We start from the raw sequence: 25,257 nt of genomic DNA, 5'->3' as shown, positions 1-25,257 counted from the left end.
TATTTGGTGCTGCTTCCCCAAACAGGCAGTGTGCACCGTACACCAGCTGAGATAGATGCCAAGTGACTAGCAGTCAGGGGATAATCAGAACCACAGTTTGAGCTGCAGTTGTGTGCAAGAGAATGTTATCAGAGCAAGGTGATTTTGGTCAAAAGCTTGTTTTTGGAGGGCTGTATCTCAGGAACCTCTGGAGCAATTAACCCCACTTTGGACCACTAACCTTGTTCTGCACCCATATGATGAGCAGTGTATTTCCAGACAATGTGAGTAGGCATGTAAATTTTAGAGAAATTAGAATAGTTGGCCTTTAAAGAGAAAGTAATGCTGAACCTTAAATCTAGTGCAATAGTGGTCTGCTATGATAACTTTCTAAATGCATGGAGAATGTGGCAACCAGGTGCACCCATCTGTGGACAGCAGAGAGTGTGAGGGTCTCATTCAGGAGTCCTAGAGACAAGGGAGAGAATGAGGAGGGGACAAAGATGATGGGGGGCTGGTGTTTGTGGGGTGACACATAGGCGGGAGGGCTGAGGGGGGAGTGAGGTGTAGAGGACTAACATTAGAGAGCATCAGGACTGTTTGGGTACAATGGAAGGAGGAGGACGGAGGGCGTCAGGCAGAGGCGCTCCCGTGAGCTAGTAATGGTATGAGCTGGGCGAGTTTGGGACTGGGAATGGGGAAAAGGGGTGGAGGTCCCAGCAGTGGCGCTGTTGTTGAGAGAGGGTGTTGGATAGGTGATGTGGGTTAGCTGGGAGTGGGGAACCTGTCAGCTGTCCTTGACCGTGGTTGTCATCTTGAAATCTGATCTTCCCTTATCTTCTCCTGCTTCTCCTCCTACTTCTCTGATTTCTCCTTTAGTGTGTCCTTGGACAGTCCTCATCCGCACTCCAGCTTTCTACAAGCCTTACACAAGCTCTGTCCTTCGTCCGCTTCTCTTCTTCCTCTGTACTTTATCTCTGGTATTCTTGTCCACAAACACAAATTCGGCTACCATCTCCACGCTGGCAACTCACAGATCTAACTCTCTGCTCCAGACCTGTCTTTCTTCCCAAACTGAAATTTCAGCCTGTCTCTCTAACACTTCCTCATAGATGTCTGGCCATCAGCTCAAGTTCAAAAGCTAAAATGGCCAGAACACAGCTCTTAATATCCCCCCAAGCCACCCCCCACCTCCTTCCTATATCACTGCAGACACCACCACTATCCCTTCTGCCACTCACATCTGTGCCCTGCACATATGCTGCAACGCAGGCCTCTTTCTAGGTCCTCCCATGCAGCCTATTTCTACATCTTGCATTTTCTTTCTGCACTCACATCCCTAAGATACAGCTTTCCTATCCATCCACAGCTAAAATTCTTATCCAGGCTCTCATCGTCTCCTGTCTCCATTATTGCACCATTCTTTTCTCTCTCTTGACCAATGCAATCATGCCTTGCTCATATCCATTGAGAATTCAACATCCACAAAGCTAACTCACTATTCTAAAATGTGACCTGTTGAAATAATTGGTCATGTTTAGTCCTGAGAAAAGATGGCCGGGGCGTGGGCGGGGGAACCTGATAACAATCTTCAGCTATGTTAAGGGCTGCTATACAGAAGATGATCAGTTTTTCTCCATGTGCACTGGGGTTGGAGAAGTAATTCCCTTGCTGTAGATCAAGCCATGCTTAGGTTGGATATTAGGAAAACTTTCCAACCTTGAGGATCGATAAGTACTGGAATAGGTCACAAGGAGAGGTGGTGGAATCTCAGTTACTGGAGGTTTTTAAAAACTGGTTAGACAAATATCTGTCAGCTATAAGTTTGCTGTCATCGAGGGCAAAAAGACTTAAACGAGGAGACAGAGAGAGAAGTAGATGAAATCGAGGAAGCTTTGGAAAAGCTGGGCAGATGACTTCCAAAATGAATTCAGAGTTCAGTTTTGCTTTACCAGACTAACCAAGGGATCTGTAAATCCTATGTTCTTCAAGTGTGTGCTCATGTCAATTTCCTTTCTGTGTGTGCGCACCCCACATGTGTGGTCGTCAGAGATTTTTGCCTTAGCGGTACCTGTAGGGCAGTGGTTCTCAAACTATTGTACTGGTGACCCCTTTCACTTAGTTATAATGGTTATTAAATATATAAACGCTGGCGGCAAAGCAGGGTTTGGGGTGGAGGCTGACAGCTTGTGTCCCCCCACGTAAAACCTCATGACCCTCTGAGGGGTCCCGACCCCCACTTTGAGAACTCCTGCTATAGAGTCTGTGGTGTCCTCTGGAATGCCGTGGTCATGCAGCAATATATCAGGCGCCGCCGGCCCTATGCCCCCTCAGTTCCTTCTTACTGCCCGTAAGAAGGGCTAGCTAGCTTTTTAAGAAACTTTGTGCCTTAAGGCCTTTGTTCATAGTTTGTATACAATAGTGATTAAAGTGTTAATTAGTCATTAGGATCCCAGCAGGGACTTTGCCCCAGACTGGGCGTGCCCTGGTGTCCTGGGTTTAAGCCCTGCTCAGACTGCAACAGGCCTATGCCTGTGAATGACCCCCATAGCAGCTGCCTTAAGTGCTTGGAGAAGTCACACGTCAAGGATCGATGCCGGCTCTGTAAGAACTTTTGGCCCCGTACTCAAAAGGAGCGGGATATCCGCCTCAGGGCTCTCCTGATGGAATCTGCCCTCTGCTTGGTCTCTGAGCCATCCAGCCAGGTTGCACCGAGCACCTTGCCACCCAGCTCCTCCCAAGGCCGAAGAAGAAAGCGAAGAAGTGCAGACATACCCTAACAGGAGCGAAGCCAGACGAGCCTCTCTTCCCCTATCTCTGTCATATCAGCACTTCACATAGGTAAAGTCTCTCTCCTGTCTGGTGATTTACGTAGCCACAGAGGCTTCACAATGCAGCTAGTCAGATATTAACCCAGGCAACAACTCACAAGCATTCAATAAAGTGTAAATGCATTCTTATAATCCTAATACCTGTGTGATAAATGAAGGCGCGGGGGGAGCTTCCTTTTACGGACACCCAGCCAGCCAGTTAGCTATAAAGTCCCTCTTGGTAGCTGTTCTCTACTTGCTTTACCTGTAAAGTGTGAAAAAGTCCCCCAGGTAAAGGGGAAAAAAGTGGGCACCTGACCAAAAGAACCAATGGGAAGGCTAGAACTTTCTTAAATGGGGAGAGAAACTTTCCCTTTGTCTGTTGTTCTCTGGGAAAGAGGGGAACAGAGAAGGCAGTAAGAATGCTGTGTAAAGCTTAAGCCAGGTATGAACATAAATCATCAGATCGTGCCTAGAACTACTTACCTGAACTTCAAATGTGTAAGTAGATCAGAATATTTAGCTAGACGTGATTAGATTTATTTCTTATTTTGGCTTGTGGATCTCCTCTATGCTAACCCCAGATGCTTCTGTTGCTTGTAACCTTTCAGCTGAATCCCCAAGAAAGCTATTTTGGGTGCTTAATTTTTGTAATTGTTTCTTTTAAGATCTAGCAAAAAGCCTGAGTTCCAGATGTATTTTTTCCCTTTTTGTTTTTTTAATAAAATATACCTCTTAAGAACAGGATTGGATTTTGATGTCCTAAGAGGGTTGTGCATGTTGTTTAATTAGCTGAAAGGAAATTCGGTATGGCTATATTTTCTTTCTCAGCTCTTCTCTGGAGGGGTGTGTGTGAGAAAGGGCTTGAAGGTACCCCACAGGGAGGAATTCCCAAGTGCTCCTTCCTGGGTTCAAAGTGGGGTTTTTTGCATTTGGGTGGTGGCAGCATTGACCAAGCCAAGGTCAGAGAGAAGCTGGAACCTTGGGAGTTTAATACAAGCTTGGAGTGGCCAGTATTATGTTATAAAATCCTTGCGGACCCCCACCTTCTGCACTCGAAGTGACAGAGTGGGGATTCAGCCTTCACAACCTGTTTTAACAATCCTAACACAGGTGAGCCAGACTGATTCCAGCTATGTGTTTGTTCATGTTCAGTTAAGATATAGGGGCATTTGCAAGAGCTAATTCCTCTTCTGCAGTGTCACAGGCAGGATAGGCAGGGATGGTGTCCCTAGCCTCTGTTTGCCAGAAGCTGGGAATGGGTGACAGGGGATGGATCACTTGATGATTACCTCTTCTGTTCATTCCCTCTGAAGCACCTGGTACTGGCGATGGACCAGTGGTCTGACACAGTGGGCTGTACTGTATCAGGAGTATCTACTCATTTGGACTCACTGGGGAGCCACAGAAAGAAACCAGGTATGCTGAGGCAAGAAGGCCGGGTCTCAGAGCCCCTAGGGTCAAGCTTTCCAAAAGCTAAAACTAGGTCCAGCCGATAAAAGAGGGCACGCCCAGAAGAGACTGTCTAAAGGCTGGAGCATCAAACAGCTTTGTAAACCTGAGACAGCTGCCTTGGGGACAGTGACAGGGAGAATCCCCCGGAGTGACTCCTTTGATTCTGCTCTTCTCTGGCCTTTGGTTCAGAGAGTCTGTTACTGGGAGGGTTTCACCATGTTTCAGAGGGTCACACCCTGGTGGGAGGGGGCTAGGCCTGTACTGGAATAAGGTCACTCTGTGCTTCACACTATGGCAGAACCTAGAATGTCTATTTAGCAGGTAAAAGTCCTGGGGGGAATCGGCTTGTGGAATGGACAAAAGCCCCGTCTGAATTCTCTCGAATTGCCCTTCTCGCCCTGGCAGGCTACAGAATAACGTCCACGTTTCACTCCAGATCATCCGATCCTCCCAGGGGGAAGGAAATAGCTGCAATGGAGTTGGCTCAGGTAAGGGATTATCAGGGAGCTGGTGATGGGTTCTGCTTGGAGGGAGAGGAGCAGTAAATGTATAGGAGGGTGGGAGCTGCTAGAGGTGGTGGGAGGCAGGAAATATCTTGGGTGGAGAAAGGGAGGGGACAGGATGTGACAAACCTGCTGAGACTTGTGTACTCTAGGGTGTGATGGGTTGTCACCCCGGTGTGCAGTCTGGGGGGCTTCTGGGAACCGCTGTGCCCTCTAACCCTCAAGCTGGGCTGACCCTTCTGACACTGCTTTGCTGGAGATTCAGCCAGCCTCTCCAGGGCCTGTTATCACCCAACACGACAGCAGGTGGTGCCATGCATCCAACTAAGCTACCTGAGTGCTTTACCTAAGCCACTCAAGGAGAGAGAGAAGACAACAGCCAATTTCCCAGCTCCCAAACCTTGTACACCTGCTGTAATATAAACCCAGAATTATACCATCTTATAGTGCACAGGTATGTCTATAATGTAAGTTCATTAATATAGTTTGCCTTCCCCTCGATATGGAAAAGATATGCACAACAAGCTTGGGCTAACCAAGCTGAGATTTTCCCCAGACACTTCACTCAAAATAATTTGGTTAAGATAAAACATCAGACAAGTCTATTAACTACAGAAAGATAGATTTTAAGTAATTAGAAGTGATAGCAAACAGATCAAAGCAGATTACTTAGCAAATAAACAAAAATGCAAACTAAGTCTAAAATGCTAGATCGGATTTGAATTAGCAATTTCTCACCCTGACAACCAGTCCACCAAGCTTCCATACACAGGCTAGAAATCCCTTTAGTCTGGGACCAGCACTTCCCCCAGTTCAGTCTTTGTTCCTCAGGTGTTTTCAGCAGCTCTCCTGTGTGGAGAGTGAGGCCAAGAGATGATGTCACACCCCACCTTCTATAGCTTTTCCATATGGTGGGAACCCTTTGTTCCAAAGTCAGTTTCCTGTGCAGTTTGTGGAAAAATACAGGTACCAAAATGGAGTCCAGTTTCATGTGGTCTGGTCACATGCCCTGTCATGGCCCGCTGAGTTATAGTAGCTATGACTCATAGGTTGGCTGAAATATTCATGAGAAGGCCAAGCTATTCTATAGTCCATTGTCTTTGTTGATGAGCCATCAGCACTTGTCTAGCTTCTTCATTGTTGTAACTGAAAGGCTAGTTGTGGGTGTTACGCAGAGTAAGCACATTTGAAATATAGATACATGGTCAATATCCATAACAGATACAAACATGATACATGTACACAAATAGGATAATCATATTCAGTAAATCATAACTTTTCCAGTGACATCACACATGACCCATCTTGTACAAAATGCATCATAATTATATCCTAATCATATTTTAATCATACCACTATGATGAATATGGAGTGTAGTGTCAGAAAGGGCCTAGTTTCAAGGGACAGGAGTTGGGAATGGAACTTTTCCTCTTTGTGGAACAGGACATAACCCTCCAGCCAGGGCTGGGAAAACTTCCCAGACTCCCAGTGCTGGAGCCTGAATCTACTGACACTTCATTAGTTACCACCAACCCCAATCTTTGTGGGAACTGCAGACTTTATCAGTGATGATCTTATATTCTCTTCTAGGTCACTGATAAGAATATAAATGGGGAACCATGGTCGAATGGATTTATTTCTAATGGGTTCCCGCAGGGATTGGTTCTTGGCCCGGTGCTATTTAACAATCACATTTCCTAATCTATTTCGTGTATGCCGTGTTTATTTTGTATCATTCTAGTTTTTTAGTCAAAATGTTGTGCTGAACCAAGTCATGTGCCTTACAGAAGTCTAGGTATATTTCATCAATACTATTAGCTGCAACCAAACTTTTGATCTCATCCAATAAGGTTGTCCCGTTAGTTTGATAGGATCTATTTTCTCTAAACCTTTGTTCATGGGTAATTATATTACCCTCCTTTAATTCTTTATTAATGAAATCCAGTGTCTGCTGCTCCATTCTCTTGCCCAGTATCGATGTCAGACTGATACTCTTGTGATTAGCTGGGTCATCTCTTTTACACTTTTTAAATATTGGCACAGCATTAGCTTGATTCCAGTCTTCTGGAACTTCCCCAGTGTTCCAAGTCCTAATTAAAATCAGCATTAACAGTCCACCACACTCCTCCACCAGGCCTTTTAAAAGTCTTGGATACAAGTTATCTGGACCTGCTGATTTAAACATGTCTCACTGTAATAGCTGCTGTTCAACATCCTTGTGAGTTATTGTTGGGATGGAAAGAGTGTCTTCGTCAACGTCTTATATGACTCACATCATCTGTTTTTCCCCAAACTCAGGAGAGAAATATTTATTGAACACTTTTACCTCTTCTGCATTATTTTTGATAATTCTGCCATTTCCATCTAGCAATGGACCACTACCGTTGTTAGGATTAATTTTGTACTTAATATACTTTTTAAAAACGTCATTGTTATTTTCCTTGATTGGTTGTTGATTTCTGATAGCTTCCCTTACCAATTTTCTACAGTTCTGACCTTCTAACTTATATTTTTTTTACTATTGACTTCCCCTTTTTTCCATATATTTTATTTGGAGAGTGTTGGGATTCCTACCAGGGAGCAACCAGCAGGGTCCAGAGACAGCCCCATCTCCTATATCAAGCTCTGGTTAGTAGGTATGTGATAAATGTGATGACCCTGCCTCCGTCTGTCAGCTGGGAGACACAAAGTTTCTCTCTTTCTACCCTCTGATCCCTCCAGGGTGTTCTAAGCAAGGTGGGGTGGGACTCTGTTAACATGTGCCTCCCGGAGCTTCCATTTACCTGGTGCTGCTGTTCCATGAATAGTGGGGTTGTGAGTGGGGCAGCAGGTGCTGAGTGTTGGACTCTTGCTCTTTCAGGGGCCGGTGACTTTCGAGGAAGTGGCTGTGTATTTCACCAAGGGGGAATGGGCTCTGCTGGACCCCACTCAGAGAGCCCTCTACAGAGACGTAATGCAGGAGAACTATGAGACAGTGGTCTTGCTGGGTAAGAAGTCCTGTCCCTTCAGTTATTAGAAGCTGTGGGGTTTCTAAAGAACCAGAGTAGTAATAACTTTATGCCTTTATTTGTCACACAAGTTTTGACAAGTTTCCTTGCCCCCTTTTTTTGCCTTATCTCCCACACACTAGAATAATTTTTGGACATGTGCCTTTTTGGTGCTGTCAGTCGTTTTAAAATCGCATTTAATGTATCCTTATTGGAGACATTAATAACTTTCATGCCTTTTCCTCATTTTAAGAGGAAAATATGTTGTCTGTAGAATTCTAAATTGAGTAAATAGGTGTATGACTCATGCATGGCTTGTGTGACAGTCAGATGAGCTGCCCTTTTCATAGGAGAGCGTATAATGTTGCCATTCAGGACCCCACGGGTGAAGGGAGAACAGAGCCGGAGAAGGGGTGGAGTAGATAATTCTGGGGTGTCCAGATAGGGGGAGGATGTGTGCAGGATGATAGAGCTAAGAAGCAGCAGGGAGGGATGAAGTAGTGAGAGATGAGGAGGGAATAGAAGAAGTTCCCAAGGAGCCAGGAGGAGGTGACGGCCAAGAGTAATGGGAAGAAGGCGAGGGGAGTGTGGAGGAAGGGCACCCAGGAAGTGGGCTGGGTGGATCAGTGGGAGGGAGAAGAGGTTTGGGGATCTAGAGCTGTGGGGGATCCCAGACCTTTAACTCTGAATCCCTGCCCAAGCCTTTTTGCTTTAGAGCCTACACTTCAGTTTTATTTCTGTTTAGTTTCACTTCACTATATTCCACTCCTCAAATATTATTATTTTAACTCTTGACCTCCCTCTCCCACTCATTACCCTCCTCCCCATATAACCTCCCCATCTCTATGCACAGCGAGTGGAGTTGGGGCAGGGACTTTGGGGAACGGGTTGGAATGGGGGTGCAGCAGGGGTGTCGAGCACAGACCGGTGCCAGGAGAAGATGCGCCTATGGAGAGGAGCCAGCTCTGTGTGGGAGGTGGGGCCCACACACTGGGCATTGAGAGCCTAGAGCCAGCAGTGTGTTGGGGAGACAGGGCATGAACCAGGTGTGTGCAGGTGGGAGGTGCTTTGGACCCAGCCGAGAGCAGGTGTGAGCACCGTCCGCTCTGCAGCATGATGAGGGACCCCGGCATCCCACTACCAAGTGCCCACCGTGCCCAGGGGAAGCTCCACAGTGGTTTTGCTGAGCCCAAACTTATATGAGGAGGGAAGAAATTGGCAGCAAGTCTCAACAGCAACCAGCCTCTGCCCTGCACTCTGAGGAGGTGTCTCTGGGCAGAAATCAGGGGGGTTGTACTCCTGCATGCCCCACCCACCCTCTGTTCAGCAATTCTGGATATGAAGGGTGATTCCAGAAATTAAGAGTAATTTCGGAAAAAAATGCAGTAATAGCAGCAATTTCCAGAAAACACTGGCCCTAGTCATAACATTAAATACAATAGTCTCAAGATGTATCCCTGTGTTCATCAGATTTGTGTCTCTGCCTTCACATAGTTCACTCAGCTGGTGGGTTCTACCCCTTCCCCCATTCTGTGTCTGTCTTGTCTATTTAGACTGTAAATTCTTCAAGGCGTGGGACATCTAATATTGTATGTTTGTAAGGTGCCTTCCACAACAGGGACTAGGCATTAAGGGAATGAATATGATTTAATAATAATAACTCTCCTGCCACTTTGAGCCACCGACGATGTCCTTGGAATGTTACAACTTAAAAATGATCTGGGTTAAAATCTTTGTGAGAAGTATCCCACAAATTCCACTGACCTCCCTTGTTTTCTTTGCCTGCAGTAGGGCTTCCAGTTTCCAAACCTGATGTGATCTCACAGCTGGAACGAGGGGAAGAGCCGTGGGTCCCAGACCGCCAGGACTCTGGGAAAAAAGTGCTCCCAAGAGCTGCCTGCACAGGTGAGGAATTGGTTAAACCAACTCAAAAACTGTCTGTGAATACAGGAAACATTTGGGATGCCCTACAAAGACCTTGTGAGCTCTCCAAGTTTAGGATTATTCCCAGTAGGTGTGGAATCATTATGGCAGATGTCACTCATGGCTTCCCTCCTATTCTGACTGACAACTGGCAGCAGGTCTCTCCCAGATCTCACATTCCCCTGAGTGCCCTGGTGAGATGTGAACCAAAACTGACCCCTTCCTCTCTCTTCTGGGGAAGGGTTTGGGGAAGATCAGCTCCTGATAGGCTTGATTTTTCCCGCACGTATTTTGGTTTGTTAATTCCTCTCTCTGAGATTTCTTTTCTCTCCGGTGCAGGAAGTGACCTATGTCTGGATCCTCTCTCTCTCCCATCGGGTGATGGGAGGGTGAGTGAGAACAAGGAGAAACCCCATCAGGAAGATACTGAGCAAATAGAAGCACGTGGAATGTTACCAGGAAGATCAAAAGGGAATGATTCCGGGAGTTGTGCACTTTCAGAAAAAGTCTCTGAGAGTCAGCACAGGCCAGTGGAAAACTTCAGAAGCCACTCAGACCTTATTAAATGTGAGGGAATTAACTTGGAAGAGACACGCTACACATGCCATGAGTGTGGGAAAGGCTTCAGTGTGAGCGCTGACCTTCTCACACATCAGCGAATCCACAGAGGAGAGAGACTGTACGTGTGCTCTGAGTGTGGGAAAAGCTTCAGTTATAGCTCACGCCTTATTATACATCAGAGGATCCACACTGGAGAGACCCCCTACACGTGTTCTGAGTGCGAAAAAAGCTTCAGTCAGAGCTCAAACCTTATCACGCATCACAGAATCCACACGGGCATGTCACCCTACAGATGTTCTGAGTGTGGGAAAAGCTTCAGTCATAGATCAGCCCTTATTAGACACCAGGGAATCCACACTGGAGAGACACCCTACATGTGCTCTGAGTGTGGGAAAACCTTCAGGCTTAGCTCAGCCCTTACCATACACTGGAAAATCCACCGTGGAGAGACACCCTACACATGCAATAACTGCGGGAAAAGCTTCAGTCATAGCTCAGCCCTTATTAGACACCGGAGAATCCACAGCGGTGAAATGCCCTACATGTGCTCTGAGTGTCGGAAACCCTTCAGGCATAGCTCAGCCCTTACCATACATTGGAGAATCCACAGTGGAGAGAGACCCTACACGTGCAATAACTGCGGGAAAAGCTTCAGGCATAGTTCAGCCCTTATTAGACATCAGAAAATCCACATAGGTGAGGACTGTAACAAATGCCTTGACTAGGGCTGGCCAAAGTTTGGGGTTTTTTTGAAAAAAAAAATCACATTTACTAATTCCACATGGTGATCTCGGCACCATCTTCACCATCGTGTCTCAGCTCCCCCGTATGAGTTGCCTGCTTTTGCCTTTTGCAGCTCACCCTTTGTTGCGGCCAATCTTGTGATCTTTTCTACCAACTCCTTTCCTTTTGAGTCATAGGAGTGTGTATCCCTCCAGCCAGGAATGTTCATCAGCTCCAGCTGAGAGCGAGAGGGTTAATCCCAGCAAGCTACACTGAGGCAAAAACTACCTGTGCCTTCCATCCACTAGGACTGTACATGATGTTGGGTGCTCAAGTTAGTGATCTTGGTGTAAAAAAGCAGCAGAGAATCCTGTGGCACCTTATAGACTAACAGACGTTTTGGAGCGTGAGCTTTCGTGGGTGAATACATTCTGTGATTTGTACAAAAATTTGGACCTTGCCTAAGTGTTGCTGAAAGCCGATGTTACTACAACAGCAGGTGCCAAGAGAGAATTGTAAAAAATCCCTTGACTAGGGTTGGCCAAAAATTTTTTTTAAAAAAAAATCACATTTGCTAATTCCCACATAGTGAATTTTTGCACCATCTTCACCGTGGTCTCTCAGCTCCACCAGATAAGTTGCCTGCTTCTGCCTTTTGCAGCTCATCCTTCTTTGGGGTCAGTCCTATGATCTTTTCTATCAACTCCTTTCCTTTTGAGTGAGTGCATAGGAGTGTGTGTCTCTCCAGCCAGGAATGTTCATCACCTCCAGGTGGGGGAGAGAGGTTTGATCCCAACAAGGTACACTGAGGCAAAAACTACCTGTGCCTTCCATCCACTAGGACTGTATACATGTCATTGGCTGCTCAAGTTAGTGATCTTAATGTAAAAAGTTGTAGTGCAGATGCAGCCCAGGTGCATGGTAGGCATTAGCTTTCCCCTTGACCTGACCTAAACTCCATCACTTTTCCTAGTCTAAACAAACCCTGAGCATCACGGTTATACTGTTCCCCCATTTCAAAGCAATTGTTAGTTATCAAGTTCCCCCTTTTGGAAAAAAATGTCTCATTCCCAGTTGCTCTGATATTGCTTCAGGTTGTGCTGCAGAGCAGATGTTTATACTTCCATTTTCCTCACTTAAAATATATTGAACTATAACAAAGAGCAGGAATAGCAAAAAAAATGTCATTTCAGCATCTGTAACAACAGAAGTAGTTAGGGTAAGTCAGAGGGATTTCCTTATTCCCCATCACAATCCCAGTCCCCGTTGTTCAATTGGTTAGGTCAATATTTTTTCTAAAGGGCTGGGAACAGGATTCCCTAGTAAATGACTTGTAATTAAACAAAATATCCATGCATTTGGCTCCCAAAGCAGTGTGGCCCAGGCACTGCAAGAGGTCACTCCTGAAGATATCTCCTTCCTAATCAGGTGCGTGTTGCCTATTGGGAAACACAATCCCTACTAGGTAGAGATGGGAAAAATGGAAGTTGCATTTCTGTTCAGCTCTCTCCTGGGAGATGCTGCAAATGTGTAGAAAATGAAATCCATGTTGAATGTGATATAGCTGCAGGAAGATACCTACTTTTAATAGAGACCTGACATCTGGTGTCTCACAGGGATTCTAAGACACACCTGAATTTGGTCCCTAATTTTAAATTTGTGCCACCAGATTAAAGAAATAAAAGGGAATAGTAGGGGGAGTTGTACCTCACTATCACTACTGATCTGTTGTGCGGTTGGTGAAGAATTCTACGCCTGAGAAGTATAAAATTACTCCAAGGAAGGTCAAAGATTTGACAAGACTTCAGGTAGAAATTGCAGGTACAAGTGGATGATCTTCACCCCAGAGATGGAAGCTATGGTGACCTGTGGCCCAGGTAAACTATTTTTAGAATACTGCTCCCTAGTTAAATGGCATTGGTCACACTCCTAAAAGACGCCGTGATTAAATTGTGAACAATTGTCCTTTACAATTTGGATCCAAAGTTAGATGAAGCACAGAGAGAAACAGCTGATTCCTTCAGAGCCATTCCATGCCTATGGGTCCCAATCTGGCTGCTTTGTTGGACAAGAAGCATTTCCATGATGCACAAATGAAGGAATGTATCAGATTCCAAGTTCAGACTGCAGGATACATGAATGCTGAGTCCTGACGCTGTGGCTGGTCTCTTAAGCTACATCTATACTACAACCGGGATCGACGCTTTGAGATCCATCTACCAGTGGTCTATTTAGCAGGTCTAGTGAAGACCCACCAAATCAACGGCAGATTGCTCTCCAGTTGACCCCTGTACTCTGCCCCCAATGAGAAGAGTAAGGTAGGTTGACAGGACAGTTTCTCCTGTCGACTCCCTGCAGTGTAGTCCCCGTGGTAACTCGACCTAAGATACATCGACTGCAGCTGTGTTATTCATGTAGCTGGAGTTGCGTAGCATAGGTTGACTTTCTGTGGAAACATAAGAATGGCCATACTGAGTCAGACCAAAAGTCCATCTAGCCCAGTATCCTGTCTGCCAACAGTGGCCAATACCAGGTGCCCCAGAGAGAGTGAACCTAACAGGTAATGATCAAGTGATCTCTCTCCTGCCATCCATCACCCCCCTCTGACAAACAGAGGCTAGGGACACCATTCCTTAACCATCCTGGCTAATAGCCATTAATGGACTTAACCTCCATGAATTTATCCAGTTCTCTTTTAAACGCTGTTATAGTCCTAGCCTTCACAACCTCCTCAGGCGAGGAGTTCCACAAGTTGACTGTGCGCTGTGTGAAGAAGAACTTCCTTTTATTTGTTTTGAACCTACTGCCCATTAATTTCATTTGGTGACCCCTAGTTCTTGTATTATGACCCCTAGTTCTTGTATTAGTTCTTGGTAGTGTGGACATAGCCTAAGTTTTGCTTTTCAATCTAATGCATTTGTATCACTTCTCCTCTTCCTGCTACTTTGAAAGATTAGAAAGTGAGAAAATAGAGCACAGGTGGTTTTTCTCATGATGCAACCTTCCCACATAGTGTGAGGCCCCCTTTCACCCACACTTCTGGGAGAAGACCCAGGGAGAAATGAACTCACAGAAGTGGAAGGCTCCTTGGTTATTGTAGAATGTGACTTCACACAAAGCTGACTGGGTGAAAATGGGAATTAAGGGAAAACTGCCCTATAGGTTTATATTTTTGTAATCTTTGAATAAATTATCATCAGCCACAATGAAATTAAACGTGAAGTTAATTAGTGTAACATAAGAGGCTGATTCCATGATAACTCACAGTGTTACAATATAATTCAGGTTTTCTTCTAGTTCTCTCCCCGCCCCTCCTACTATATTGGAAATGGTGGCTAATCCTGAAAAGTAAACCTCACTCCAAAGGAATTAGAGTGGGGGAACATGTGAGAGAAATAGCATGTACCAGAATAGAGACTCAATATAGAGTGCTATTATTTCTATTTCAAATGGAATTTATTTTGATAAATTTTAAAATAAATTTTCTCTTAAGAGGATAATTGCTTGAGATAAGATGTGTAAACTTTTAATCAGTTAGAGGGTAACAGCCACAGAGTTCCCCAGTTCGCCTTTTTGCTAAGCAAAGACACATCAGGCAGGAGATGTCAAAATTTAAAATGGTGATGGCTGCATGATGATTTATTTTTGCAACCAGTTATTTTTATGGGTGCTGAGGCCCCTTTTCCTTTGGAGGAGGCCAGCTGTTAGAGCCCAGCTGTTTAACCCTCAGGCCTGGCCATGGAAACCTCCCCGTAACTGGCCTCATGTTTCTTTCATGTTTGATACCTTTGGGGTTCACACGTCCACACTACGTGTGTTTTATGACAGCAGATATTTTGGGAAAACTGCTGGATTAAGCGGAACTATTCCAAACTGACATTGGCCCAAACTCTGCCTCACTTCAACTGGAGTGGAACACATCTGTATCGAATGATTAGTTCACACCTGATTTGCCCACATACCTCGGGGGAGGTGGGGTAAGGTGGAGGTAAGCTGGAATCTACAACAATGAAGTTACAGGTAAGGGTGGAAGTCCTTCAGCTTTCTGATCAACAGGCCTGTTGTGTTAATTCCTTCTGAACATCTGGCACTGGTCACTCTCAGGCTGCATACTGGGCTCAATGGACTGTTGGTCTGACCAAGTATGACCAGTCTTGCATTCTTACGTTATATAAGTCATCTAAGAGAGACTGACTGCCAGGATCCCAGGACTGATATCCTCTGGGGAATGAAGGACAACAGCGACAGGCTATGCAGCCTTCACTAGTCTCCCTGTACCTGAAAAGCCTGCTAGCCCAACATGCTGGACCATCTATGCCAGTATCTGGTTCCTAAACTGCAGCTACAGTTCCTACTCCGTGCGACTCCAAAGACAAAGAACGGCAGCGATCCAACCCCTTGTAATCTTTGAAATGTATTTTTCTTTTTCTATATTTATCTGGTTTTTTTATGAACATGGAGCCTTCCCAACCTTTCTATTAGATTGGGGTGTAACAGTGCAGCTCAGTTGGTGTGTGTGTGTGAACACCCCTGAAGTCTACACAGGTAAGATGCTAAGAAGAATAGTTCCCAAAATCTTAAAAGCCTTAAAACTCTTCCCTATAAAATAACTGCATGCATGCTCCTTTACCTATGGAAACATTCCAAGGAATTGAGCTGTCTGATATACATTGTTCAGCGAGAGCTATTTCAACTTTTTACTAATGTCTCAATAAGGTCTGTATCTGTGTTTTGGGGTGAGAGGGTGATGAGAAGTATTAGCTACACAATAGTGAAATCTAAGGAGAAAATTAATTAGCTTTTAGGTTGTAGGCTAAATGTAAGCAATAATTTGGATTCAGTACTGAAATATTCAGCTGGCTAAATCTGGGTTGCACTGCCTGGGTGAAAAGCTCTGGTTAGGCTTTCAGCATCACTAAATACACACCTGCTCCATGGGTTGCTGTTTTAGGCTTCATAAGGGTTGATTTTCTGCTGTATTAATCTGATGGTTTGACAATATTGCATTGGAATCAAGTCATCAGTTTACTTGTCAACTGATTGATTTACGTTTTGACCTGAACTTCATCCCGTGTTGTTTAACCTTTAGTTAGCTGAGTAGTATTTATAGTCATTTAGCCTTACTGATGTGTGTTCTTGGTTTTATTTGTTCGTGTTAATAAAATATGTCTGACAGTCTGTACCTCGGGGAAACACTGAGCATGTTATAGTAATTGTTACAGTTTAGGTTATAATTTCATGTATATAGTTATGATGCCAAAAATGTATCCTCATGGCTTAAAGCAAGCCCAGGCAAAAACTCTCCAAGAACAGAGAGGCAGTTCACACCTCCTCAGGTCATGGATGGGATGAACCCAGCCAAGCCTCACAGGAACAATGGACACTGCTTTAGGGAACAACAAAAGAATCTGTTAGACCCTAGAGGGAGTCACCCCCTTTGTTTGGGACTGCGATGAGGTAATGCTCACCTGACTCTGAAAAGGGGGTGGGCAAAGCCAGGAGGAAAGAAAGGACATGATAAAAGGGAGAAACGTTTGCTATGCTCGCTCTCTTCCACCTACATCTACAGATACCACCACCACGGGACTGAAACGCTGATCAAAGGGGAGGGACTGACTGAAAAGTAACCAGCCAGCCTGTGGTGAGAAGCATCTAAGTTTTTAAGGACACTGAAAGTGTTAAGATCAGCTTAGAATGTGTTTTGCTTTTATTTCATTTGACCAAATCTGACTTCTTGTGCTTTGAGTTATAATCACTTAAAGACTATCTTTATAGTTAATATTTTATTTTTATTCTGCCTGAAGCAGTGCATTTGGTTTGAAGCATGTCAGAGCCTACCCTTGGGATAACAAGCCTGGTACATATCAATTTCTTCATTAAATTGACAAACTCATATAAGTTTGCAGCATCCAGCGGGCATAACTGGACGCTGCAAGACAGGATTGTGTCAGGGTTGTGTCAGGGACCGGAGATACTGGCTAGTGTCATTCACTAGCAAGTAGCTGGGAGCAGTTTACATGCCAGAGGCTGTGCGTGAACAGCCCAGGAGTGGGGGTTCTCACAGTAGAGCGGGGTAAGGCTGGCTCCAAGAGTCAAGGATTGAAGAGGCCTAGCAGGTCAGATAACACCAGAGGGGAACATCACAACATGTAACTGGGATACTGAGTCATTTCTTTCAATAATCAACAGGGGCTGGAACTGTGGAGAATCTGAGTGGAGATCTGCCACTCCACATCTGAGCCTTATCAGATTCCTCTACATTAATACTTTGTTTACCAAAGTGGAGCAATGGAGGGGGGCATCTACCTTAGCTCCAGCTGTGGCCGGCTGGGGAGGGAGAGCTCAGACCATCACAAGGAAAAATAAGCTCCCTTACCCAGGCTTTCAGGAATTTGGGGAGGGGGTGCAGTGGATCTGAGTGAGGAGAGATCAGTGATGTGGGGCTGATCTGAGAAGGGGTCAGGGATCTTGCTCTGCAGTCACTGTCATGGCCATGCCCAATCCTTACTCCAGTCTGGTTTGCTCAGGGGTTGGGCCTCGTCAGGCCAAGACAGGGTTGCAGATCTGGTTGAAAGGGCTGTGAACAGCTTGTAGATGTCAGCCAGCAGGGTGTTGGCAGAGTAAATGTGTGTGTTAATGGGATATTGCTGAAAGAGGACAGGATGAATGTGGTGCGTGCAACTGTAACTGCATTTCCTGCTTTTCAGATGTTTGAGTTTTGCAGATATAGAGGTTCTGCATGGGGCTGATATTGCACCAGCCAACCTTAACTCTGCATAAGAAAGTGTTTTGCTGTTTAATTAATACTGTCCCCTGAGTATTAACTTGGCTGTGAGGCCGACTCCAGAGCTAAATGCTTAGAAAGAAAACAATGAAAATATCCACTGTCCATGACTCATTTAAAACAAATCATGTCCCTCCTGTCTGCACAGACAATGGTGAGAGGAAACAAAGGCAAGTCACCCACGGCTATTCCTTCAGGGGAGAAATTTAATCACTTTCATTCTCTGTATCTTTACTATAAAGGAAATGAACAAGAAACGCAAACTGAGTTCACAGAGAGAAAGAGCCAGATTTCTTTTCTCTACAACAGTGGCGTAGCCAGGTTCTAACACACAAAAAAAGGTGCCACCCGACATTTCAAATTACACCTTTACCTCGATATAACGCGACCTGAAATAAGACGAATTCAGATATAAGTGGACAAAGCAATGCTCCGGGAGGCTGCGCATGCACACGGTGGGACAGCCCCTCATTTTTCCTGAGGAGGCAGCTCTGCAACCTGTGGCCCCTGGAAGCAGGCAGCACACAGGAGCGGGAGGGAGGGGCACAGTCCCCCGCATAAGAGAGACAATTGGACAGAGGTGGGCAGGGTCTCTTGAGGGTTCGCAAGGGGGTGGGGGGCTGCACTGGGAGACTCTCCAATGCAACACCTAGCCACGCTGGCTTTGTGCATCATGAGTGTCATAAACAGATGGTTAAGGGTTAATGCTTCTTTTACCTGTAAATGGTTAAAAAGTTCGCCTAGCGTAGCTAACACCTGACCAGAGGAACCAATGGGGGAAGATGATGTTTCAAAAGGAAGGAGGGAAGTTTTTCCTTTGTTTAGAGTTTCAGTTTCAGCCAGAGTGAAAAAGATCAAGGAACCAGCCTCTTATCAGAGTAGTAAGTTTTAGAAAGGAATAAATAGGTTTATGTTTATTTCTTTTAGGCCCGTCTTGTGCAATTAGAGGTAGGAATCAAATTGGGTATTTGTTTTGTTGGAAAAATTTGTGCCCAGGGGAACATTCCTCTGTGGTGTGATCTGTTGTCTGGGGAGTAGCTGGTATGCTAATCTCTCCCAGGGGTTTCTTTACCTTTCTTTCTTTAATTAAAGCTTTTTCTTATACCGATTGATTCCTGTTTTTAGATCCAAGGGGATTGGATCTGGACTCACCAGGGATTGATGGGAGAAAGGAGGGGGGATGGTTAATTTCTCCTTGTTTTAAGATCCAAGGGATTGGATCTGGACTCACCAGGGAATTGGTGAAGGAGCCTCTCTAAGGTACCCAGAGAGGGGAAGGTTTTAGGGGGACAGGGAGTGATCCAGACATTGAAAATTCTGGGTGGTGGCAGGGATACCAGATCTAAACTAGTAATTAAGCTTAGAAGTGTCCATGCAGGTCCCCACATCTGTACCCTAAAATTCAGAGTGGGGGAGGAACCTTGACAATAAGGCACTCAGGAAAAGGAGGCAGCAAGAGATGGAGGTCGAGGAGGAGTGCCCTTCCCCTTCCAGCTGGGTCTGTGAGTCCCTGATCTCACAGAGTCTCAGCGCTGCAGGCACCTAGCCCCCAAGTACTGGGCTGCAGTGCAAGCTAGAGAGGCTGATACAGAGAAGTCAGGACCAGTCAGAGCACTTCCCATATCAGCATGAAAACTGCCTTCTAGAAAGCTGGGTGAGGTAATATGGAGGGGGAGGAATATATATATAGGCGGATGAGGTAATATATTTTATTGGATCAGCTTCTGTTGGTAAGAGAGACAAACTTTTGAGCTTTCACAGAACTCTTCTTCAGGAAGAAGAAAGAACCCCATGAAAGCTCCAAAACTTCTCTCTCTCTCTCTCGCCAACAAAAGTTGCTCCAATTAAAGATATTACCTCTCCCACCTTGTGGCTCTAATTTCCTGGGAACAACAGGGCTACACCAACCCAGCATACAAAAATGAACAGCACAGAGTGACCACCATCACACTATTTTCATGAGTCATCTTAGCATAATGTCATTATCACACCAAGAAAGTAGCACTATCAGAACAATGAGATAAATATAGCCACATGTGCATGCCAAAAATTCACAGGACAAGCACACTGGGATCCACACAGCAGACAGTAGTGTCAGTTTAGCTCTCAATCTGAGTCCATCCCCATTAAACCAAGTCCAAAGTTTCAGCTAAACACAAGGGCACCTGCAAATAGCTGTACTAACAGCAGGATCTACGCTGGCCCAATAGGAGAAGTTGCCTATCAGGGCACTAATTCCCAAGCCCAGGGATATGGGATCCAGGCACCAGGTCCTCAGAACCAGAATTTGTACTCACAGGAGAGTGGGATGAAATTAGAGAAGTTACAGAAAGCAACTCCCAAGAAACAAGGCATTGACCAAATGGCTGGGTGGATGTTAAACAACCATCACCAGCTATCGTGTGCAGCAAGTGAATGGCAATTAGTAACTTAAAGACCAGCATCAGCAGAGAATTGTTCAACCCTGGGATTCAGCAATGCCTCCCCTTCCTCCCAACATGATCACAAGTTCTTCCCTTAGGAGACAATTCAGGTTTCTCCTGATAGGAGGGGGAATATCAGGCTACCTCTCTCTCCCCCTCAACATGGTGCCTGGACTTGTGTTTGCCAGAGCACATGGACTAAACGAAACACATACTACAACAGCAGATACTTCGTTCCAGCCTTCCCTTGGGAGACAACTCCATCCACACCCCCAAGGCAGAGACTGTACTATTTCCCCTGATAATCTCAGTTTTCCTCTCCTACCCCCCCAACCCTTATCTCTTCCCCACTGCCTCTTCTCTTCCACCCTGAAGGAAAGACTTGACACCAAGTTGTAGAAATCCGAGGAGGCAAAAGCTGCTTTTCTGAGTTCACCTGCCTCTTTTATTATCTAAGATTACACATGCGCAAATGCACAGCACAAATCAAGATTTCTTACAAAAATCTTCCATCACGAGCATAACAGAAAAGCATAGCAAACTACAAAACATCCCCAGCTGCAAACACAGTAGTCAGTGTGAGAAACTGCAGAAGAGGGAAGCTACAAAACACTGCCAGGTGCAGACGAGGCCGCCTGTGTGAAAGCAAGGGGGGAGGATGGAGGAAAGCCAAGTTCCTGTGATAAGCAAGCGGGTGTGCCCAGCTTGCAAGCAAGAACAAAATGCCCCAATTAAAGGGGCACCCAGGCCTGTGGGCCCGGGGTCATTCCTACACTCCACAATGACACAGAAGAGGTTACTCAGCCTTGCAACCATCTCAACAGAGCATGAGCTGGCCCAGACTGTTGACCTTAGAATATTAGGGTTTGAAGGGACCTCAGGAGATCATCCAGTCTAACCCAGTATTACAAAGCAGGACCAATCCCCACAGACAGATTTTTGCCCCAGATCCCTAAATGACCCCCTCAAGGATTGTATTCACAACCCTGGATTTAGGAGGCTGATACTCAAACTACTAAGCTATCCCTCCCCTCCACTATTCCTGAAGGCACTGCAATACCAGGTCAATGCATGCTCCTATTCCATCCCTGGTTTCAAAAATCAATTTAATACACAGTCCTCAAATAAAGGACATATCAGATATTAAACTGATAAGAACAGACACTACACTTTGATCTTAGCTCCAAGGAGCCAAGAAGTGGTTCAAATCTTTGCAACCAAGAAGGCACGGAAAGCACCACTTTGATTTTTCAAATAGATAAAAATGCCACTGTTCACTATGCAGACAAGAAAAGTTACACTTGGTGTTCAGGCATTTGAAAGTTAAGTGTTACTTAAAATTTTTGAACAAGGCATTTTAAGTTGCTAGTTCTCTTTTATTGGGGTAGGTAGAAGAGCAGTACCATGAGAGGAGTATAAAGGGAAGAAGGCAGAATTGAGACCTTTCAAAGTTTTGGCCCATGTGAGGGGGGAAGTGTTTAGTTTCAAGAACAAAGAATCAATTAACGGTTGTAAGTTTACATCTAGTAATAAGCAGTATCCTTTCACAGGACAATACGATTACGTTTTATGCAGTACAGGAGCTTACAATTAACTAAGAACTTAAAAGAGTTTTGTATTGGGAACCTGGGGGTCCACTGTTCACTGGGGGAATCATTGTAGTACCTTCTTTATATCCTACAGGTTACAGCCAAGTCAGCCGAGGGAATGCTACTCTTGAAGCAAGGGGCTGAGCAGTTGACGAGACCCACCTCTTCTCCCTACCTGCTTCTTCGTGGCACTGTGGAGGGGGCTTTCTCTGGCTCTGCAAGCAAGCAGCTTCTAACCTCTCGCCCAACTAAAGGCAAGCAGTAGCAGCAGCTTGGTAAGTGTATTTCAAGGGGGTCTTTCTTGTGGTGAAGGTGGTTGGGGAAATGGAAACCCGCTGTGAGAGCAGCCACCCTGGCTGCTGGTGGGATGGCGTCTGCATGGTGGGGGCAGGGGACTCAGCCGGGAGGCATCTCCAAAAACATCCCCTGCACTGTGCAGCTGGACAAATAGGCATTGGGGGTGCACTCTCCTGGGGTTGTGTGTCCCTGCTTGCCCTCCCTGCCAGCAGCCATGCCTGCCTCTCAGAGACAGTGCCATATAGTAGCTTGGTTGCCGCCTACCGGGCATCTGGGTGACTGCTCTTAAGGGGATAGGGTGGAGTAGGATGACCGGGCCCACAGGCCTCGGGTTGCCTTCCGTTATGGGCACTTTGTCTTGCTTGCAAGCTGGGCAACCGCCGTTCTTTGCACAGGAACTTGGCTTCCTCATCCCCCCCCTTGCTTCACACAGACGGCCCCAGTTGCAGCCATGGGCAGTGTTTTTGTCCAGTCTCATTTCATCTGCTGTTTCTCAACAGAACTGCTGGTTTACAGCTTGAGGCTGTTTTGACACTGCTTTCTGTTATGCCGTGATGGAAGATTTTTGTAAAGAAACATCTGAATTGTGGCTGTGCATTTGCAGCATCGTGTAATATTAGATAAGAAAAGAGGAGGTGACACTCCTGAAAGCAAAGCCTTCATTCCACGGCCTCCAAAGCGCATACACCTGTAGCTATTCCCCTGATGAAATTTCTCAGGTTTCTCTACCATACTTGGTGTCCTCAGTCTTTCTTCCACGTCTCAGGTGGAAGCACGCAAAGAGGCAGATGCTGGGAAGAGCTAAGGGTTGGGCGGGTAGGAGACGGAAAACTGAGATTAATCAGGGGAAATAGTACAGTCTCTCTTGGGGGTGTGGATGGAGTTGTCTCCAAGGGAAGGGCTGTGAACAGTATCTGCTGTTGTAGTATGTGTTTCGTTTAGTCCATGTGCTCTGCAAACACAATCCAGGCACCATGTCTGAGGGGGAGAGAGAGGTAAGCCTGATATTCACCCTCCTATCAGGAGAAACTCTGCATTGTCTCCTAAGGGAAGAACTTGTGATCATGTTGGGGAGAGGGGAGGCATTGCTGAATCAGGGTTAAAATTCTCTGGCTGATGTGGGCTTTAAGTTACTAATGCCATTTCACTTGCTGCACACATAGCTGGTGATGGTTGTTTAACATCCACCCAGCAATTGTCAATGCCTTGTTTTCTTGAGTTGCCTTCTGTAACTTCTACTAATTCATCCCACTCTCCTGTGAGTACAAATTCTGGTTCTGAGGACCTGGTGCCTGGATCCCATATCCCTGGGCTGGGAATTAGTGCCTGAAAGGCAACTTCTCCTATTGGGCCAGCGTAGATCCTGCTGTTAGGTAACAGCTATTTGCAGGTGCCGCTTGTTTTAGCTGAAACCTTTGACTTGGTTTAATGGGGTGGACTCAGATTGAAGCTAAACTGACACTACTGGTCTGCGTGTGGATCCAGTGTGCTTGTCCTGTGATTTTGAAGCACATAGCACATGTGGCTATATTTATCTCATTGTTTCTGATAGTGCTACTTTCTTGGTGTGTAATGAATTATGCTAAGATGAACTCGCATGAAAATATGTGTGATGGGTCACTCTTGTCTGTTCATTTTTGTATGCTGGGTGGTGTAGCCCGTTGTTCCCAGGAAATTAGAGGCCAACCAAGGTGGGAGAGCGTAATATAGTCTTTAATTGGAGCAACTTTTGTGGCGAGAGAAGAGAAGAGAGAAGTTTTGGAGGCTGTCATGGGGGTTCTTTCTTCTTCCCTGAAGAAGAGTTTCTGTGAAAGCTCAAAGAGTTTGTCTCTCTTACCAACAAGAAGCTGATCCAAATAAAATAATCTCCTCATCCGCCTATTATAATATAACTTCCCCCCAACATATTACTCAACCAGCTTTCTAGAAGGCAGTTTTCATGCTGATATGGGAAGTGCTCTGATGGTCCTGACTCTCTGTATCAGCCTCTCTAGCTTTGCACCCCTGCAGCCCAGTACTTGGGGGCTAGTGCGCTGCAGCGCTGAGACTCTGTGAGATCAGGGACTCACAGACCCAGCTGGAAAGGAGGGCCCCTCCTCGACCCCATCTCTTGCTGCCTCCTTTTCCTGAGTGCCTTATTGTCAAGGTTCCTCCCCCACTCTGAATTAGGGCCAGATGTGGGGACCTGCCATGGACACTTTCTAACTTATTTACTAAGTTTAAGATCGGTATCCGTCACCACCCAGAATCTTTCAATGATCAATGGACACTCTGTCCCGCTAAAACCTTCCTCTCTGCGGTACTTAGAGACGGCTCCTTCACCAATTCCCTGGGAGTCAGATCCTATAAATGCCCATTGATCTTAATTATACAAGAGAAAGTTAACCATCCCCCTCCTTTGCTCCCATCGAATCCTGTAGTCCAGATCCAACCCCTTTGGATCTAAACAAGAGAAATTAACCATCCCCCCTGCCTTTCTACCCACATCCCTGGTGAGATCCCCAGATCCCAATCCCTTGGATCTAAAAACACAAGAAAAAATCAAATCAGGTTCTAATTAAGAAAATAGGGCTATTTAATATAAGTTAAAAAGAACAGGTAAAAGAAAGCCCTCTGGGAGAGATTAGCATACCACTACTCCTCAACAGACAACAAGATTCACAACACAGAGGATTTCCCCGCTGGGCACAATTGTAGTTACACAAAAAAAATACCCAGAGTTGATTCTACTCTAATTGCACAAGACGGGCTACAAAGAAATTTAAACATAAACCTATTTATTCTTTCTAAAACTTACTACTCTGATAAGAGGCTGGTTCCTTGATCTTTTTCACTCTGGCTGAAACTGAAACTCTAAAACAAAGGAAAAACTTCCCTCCTTCCTTTGCAACATCACTCCCCATGGGTTCCTCTGGTCAGGTGTTAGCTTAACCAGGCGAACTTTAACCATTTACATAAAGAAGCATTAACCCTTACCATCGTTTATGACACTCATGATGCACAAAGCCAGCGTGGCTAGGTGTTTGCATTGGAGAGTCCCCAGTGCAGCCCCACCCTGCGAACCCAAGAACCCTGCCCACCTCTGTCCAATTGTCTCTCCTATGCGGGGGACTGGCCTCCCTCCGCTCCTGTGTGATGCTTGCTTCCCAGGGGCACAGGGTTGCAGAGCTGCCTCCTCAGGAAAAATGAGGGGCTGTCCACCGTGTGCATGCGCAGCTCCCGA

The 25,257-nt window shown here is 45.7% G+C and overlaps 3 protein-coding genes and 1 pseudogene across 6 annotated transcripts in view; 2 read left to right on the top strand and 2 right to left on the bottom strand.

The window, feature by feature from the left end:
* The window catches only part of LOC116816480 (uncharacterized), a 560,774-nt gene that overhangs the window by 273,330 nt on the left and 262,187 nt on the right, over positions 1-25,257 (top strand). The gene's annotated exons all lie outside the window — the stretch shown is intronic.
* The window catches only part of LOC116821735 (uncharacterized), a 310,474-nt gene that overhangs the window by 233,507 nt on the left and 51,710 nt on the right, over positions 1-25,257 (bottom strand). The window lies entirely within an intron of this gene.
* Positions 4,025-11,381, top strand: LOC116821729 (uncharacterized). Its single transcript, XM_075070392.1, has 5 exons — positions 4,025-4,208; positions 4,650-4,732; positions 7,608-7,734; positions 9,523-9,639; positions 9,997-11,381. Exons 1-5 carry the CDS (start codon positions 4,121-4,123, stop codon positions 10,941-10,943), a joined length of 1,362 nt encoding a protein of 453 aa, XP_074926493.1. The 5' UTR covers positions 4,025-4,120; the 3' UTR covers positions 10,944-11,381.
* Positions 21,175-21,351, bottom strand: LOC116821737 (U2 spliceosomal RNA; annotated as a pseudogene).

This window comes from Chelonoidis abingdonii, chromosome 11 (assembly GCF_003597395.2).
Source record: "Chelonoidis abingdonii isolate Lonesome George chromosome 11, CheloAbing_2.0, whole genome shotgun sequence".
Taxonomy (NCBI): domain Eukaryota; kingdom Metazoa; phylum Chordata; order Testudines; family Testudinidae; genus Chelonoidis; species Chelonoidis abingdonii.
This window is presented reverse-complemented; position numbering and strand designations above follow the sequence as displayed.

Bases quoted from the DNA above. Each gene is read 5' to 3' on its own strand.
- LOC116821729 (XM_075070392.1), top strand. From the start codon at position 4,121: ATGGACCAGTGGTCTGACACAGTGGGCTGTACTGTATCAGGAGTATCT. The intron at 4,733-7,607 runs GTAAGGGATTAT...TTGCTCTTTCAG, and splicing joins CTGCAATGGAGTTGGCTCAG to GGGCCGGTGACTTTCGAGGA. The intron at 9,640-9,996 runs GTGAGGAATTGG...TCTCCGGTGCAG, and splicing joins CCCAAGAGCTGCCTGCACAG to GAAGTGACCTATGTCTGGAT.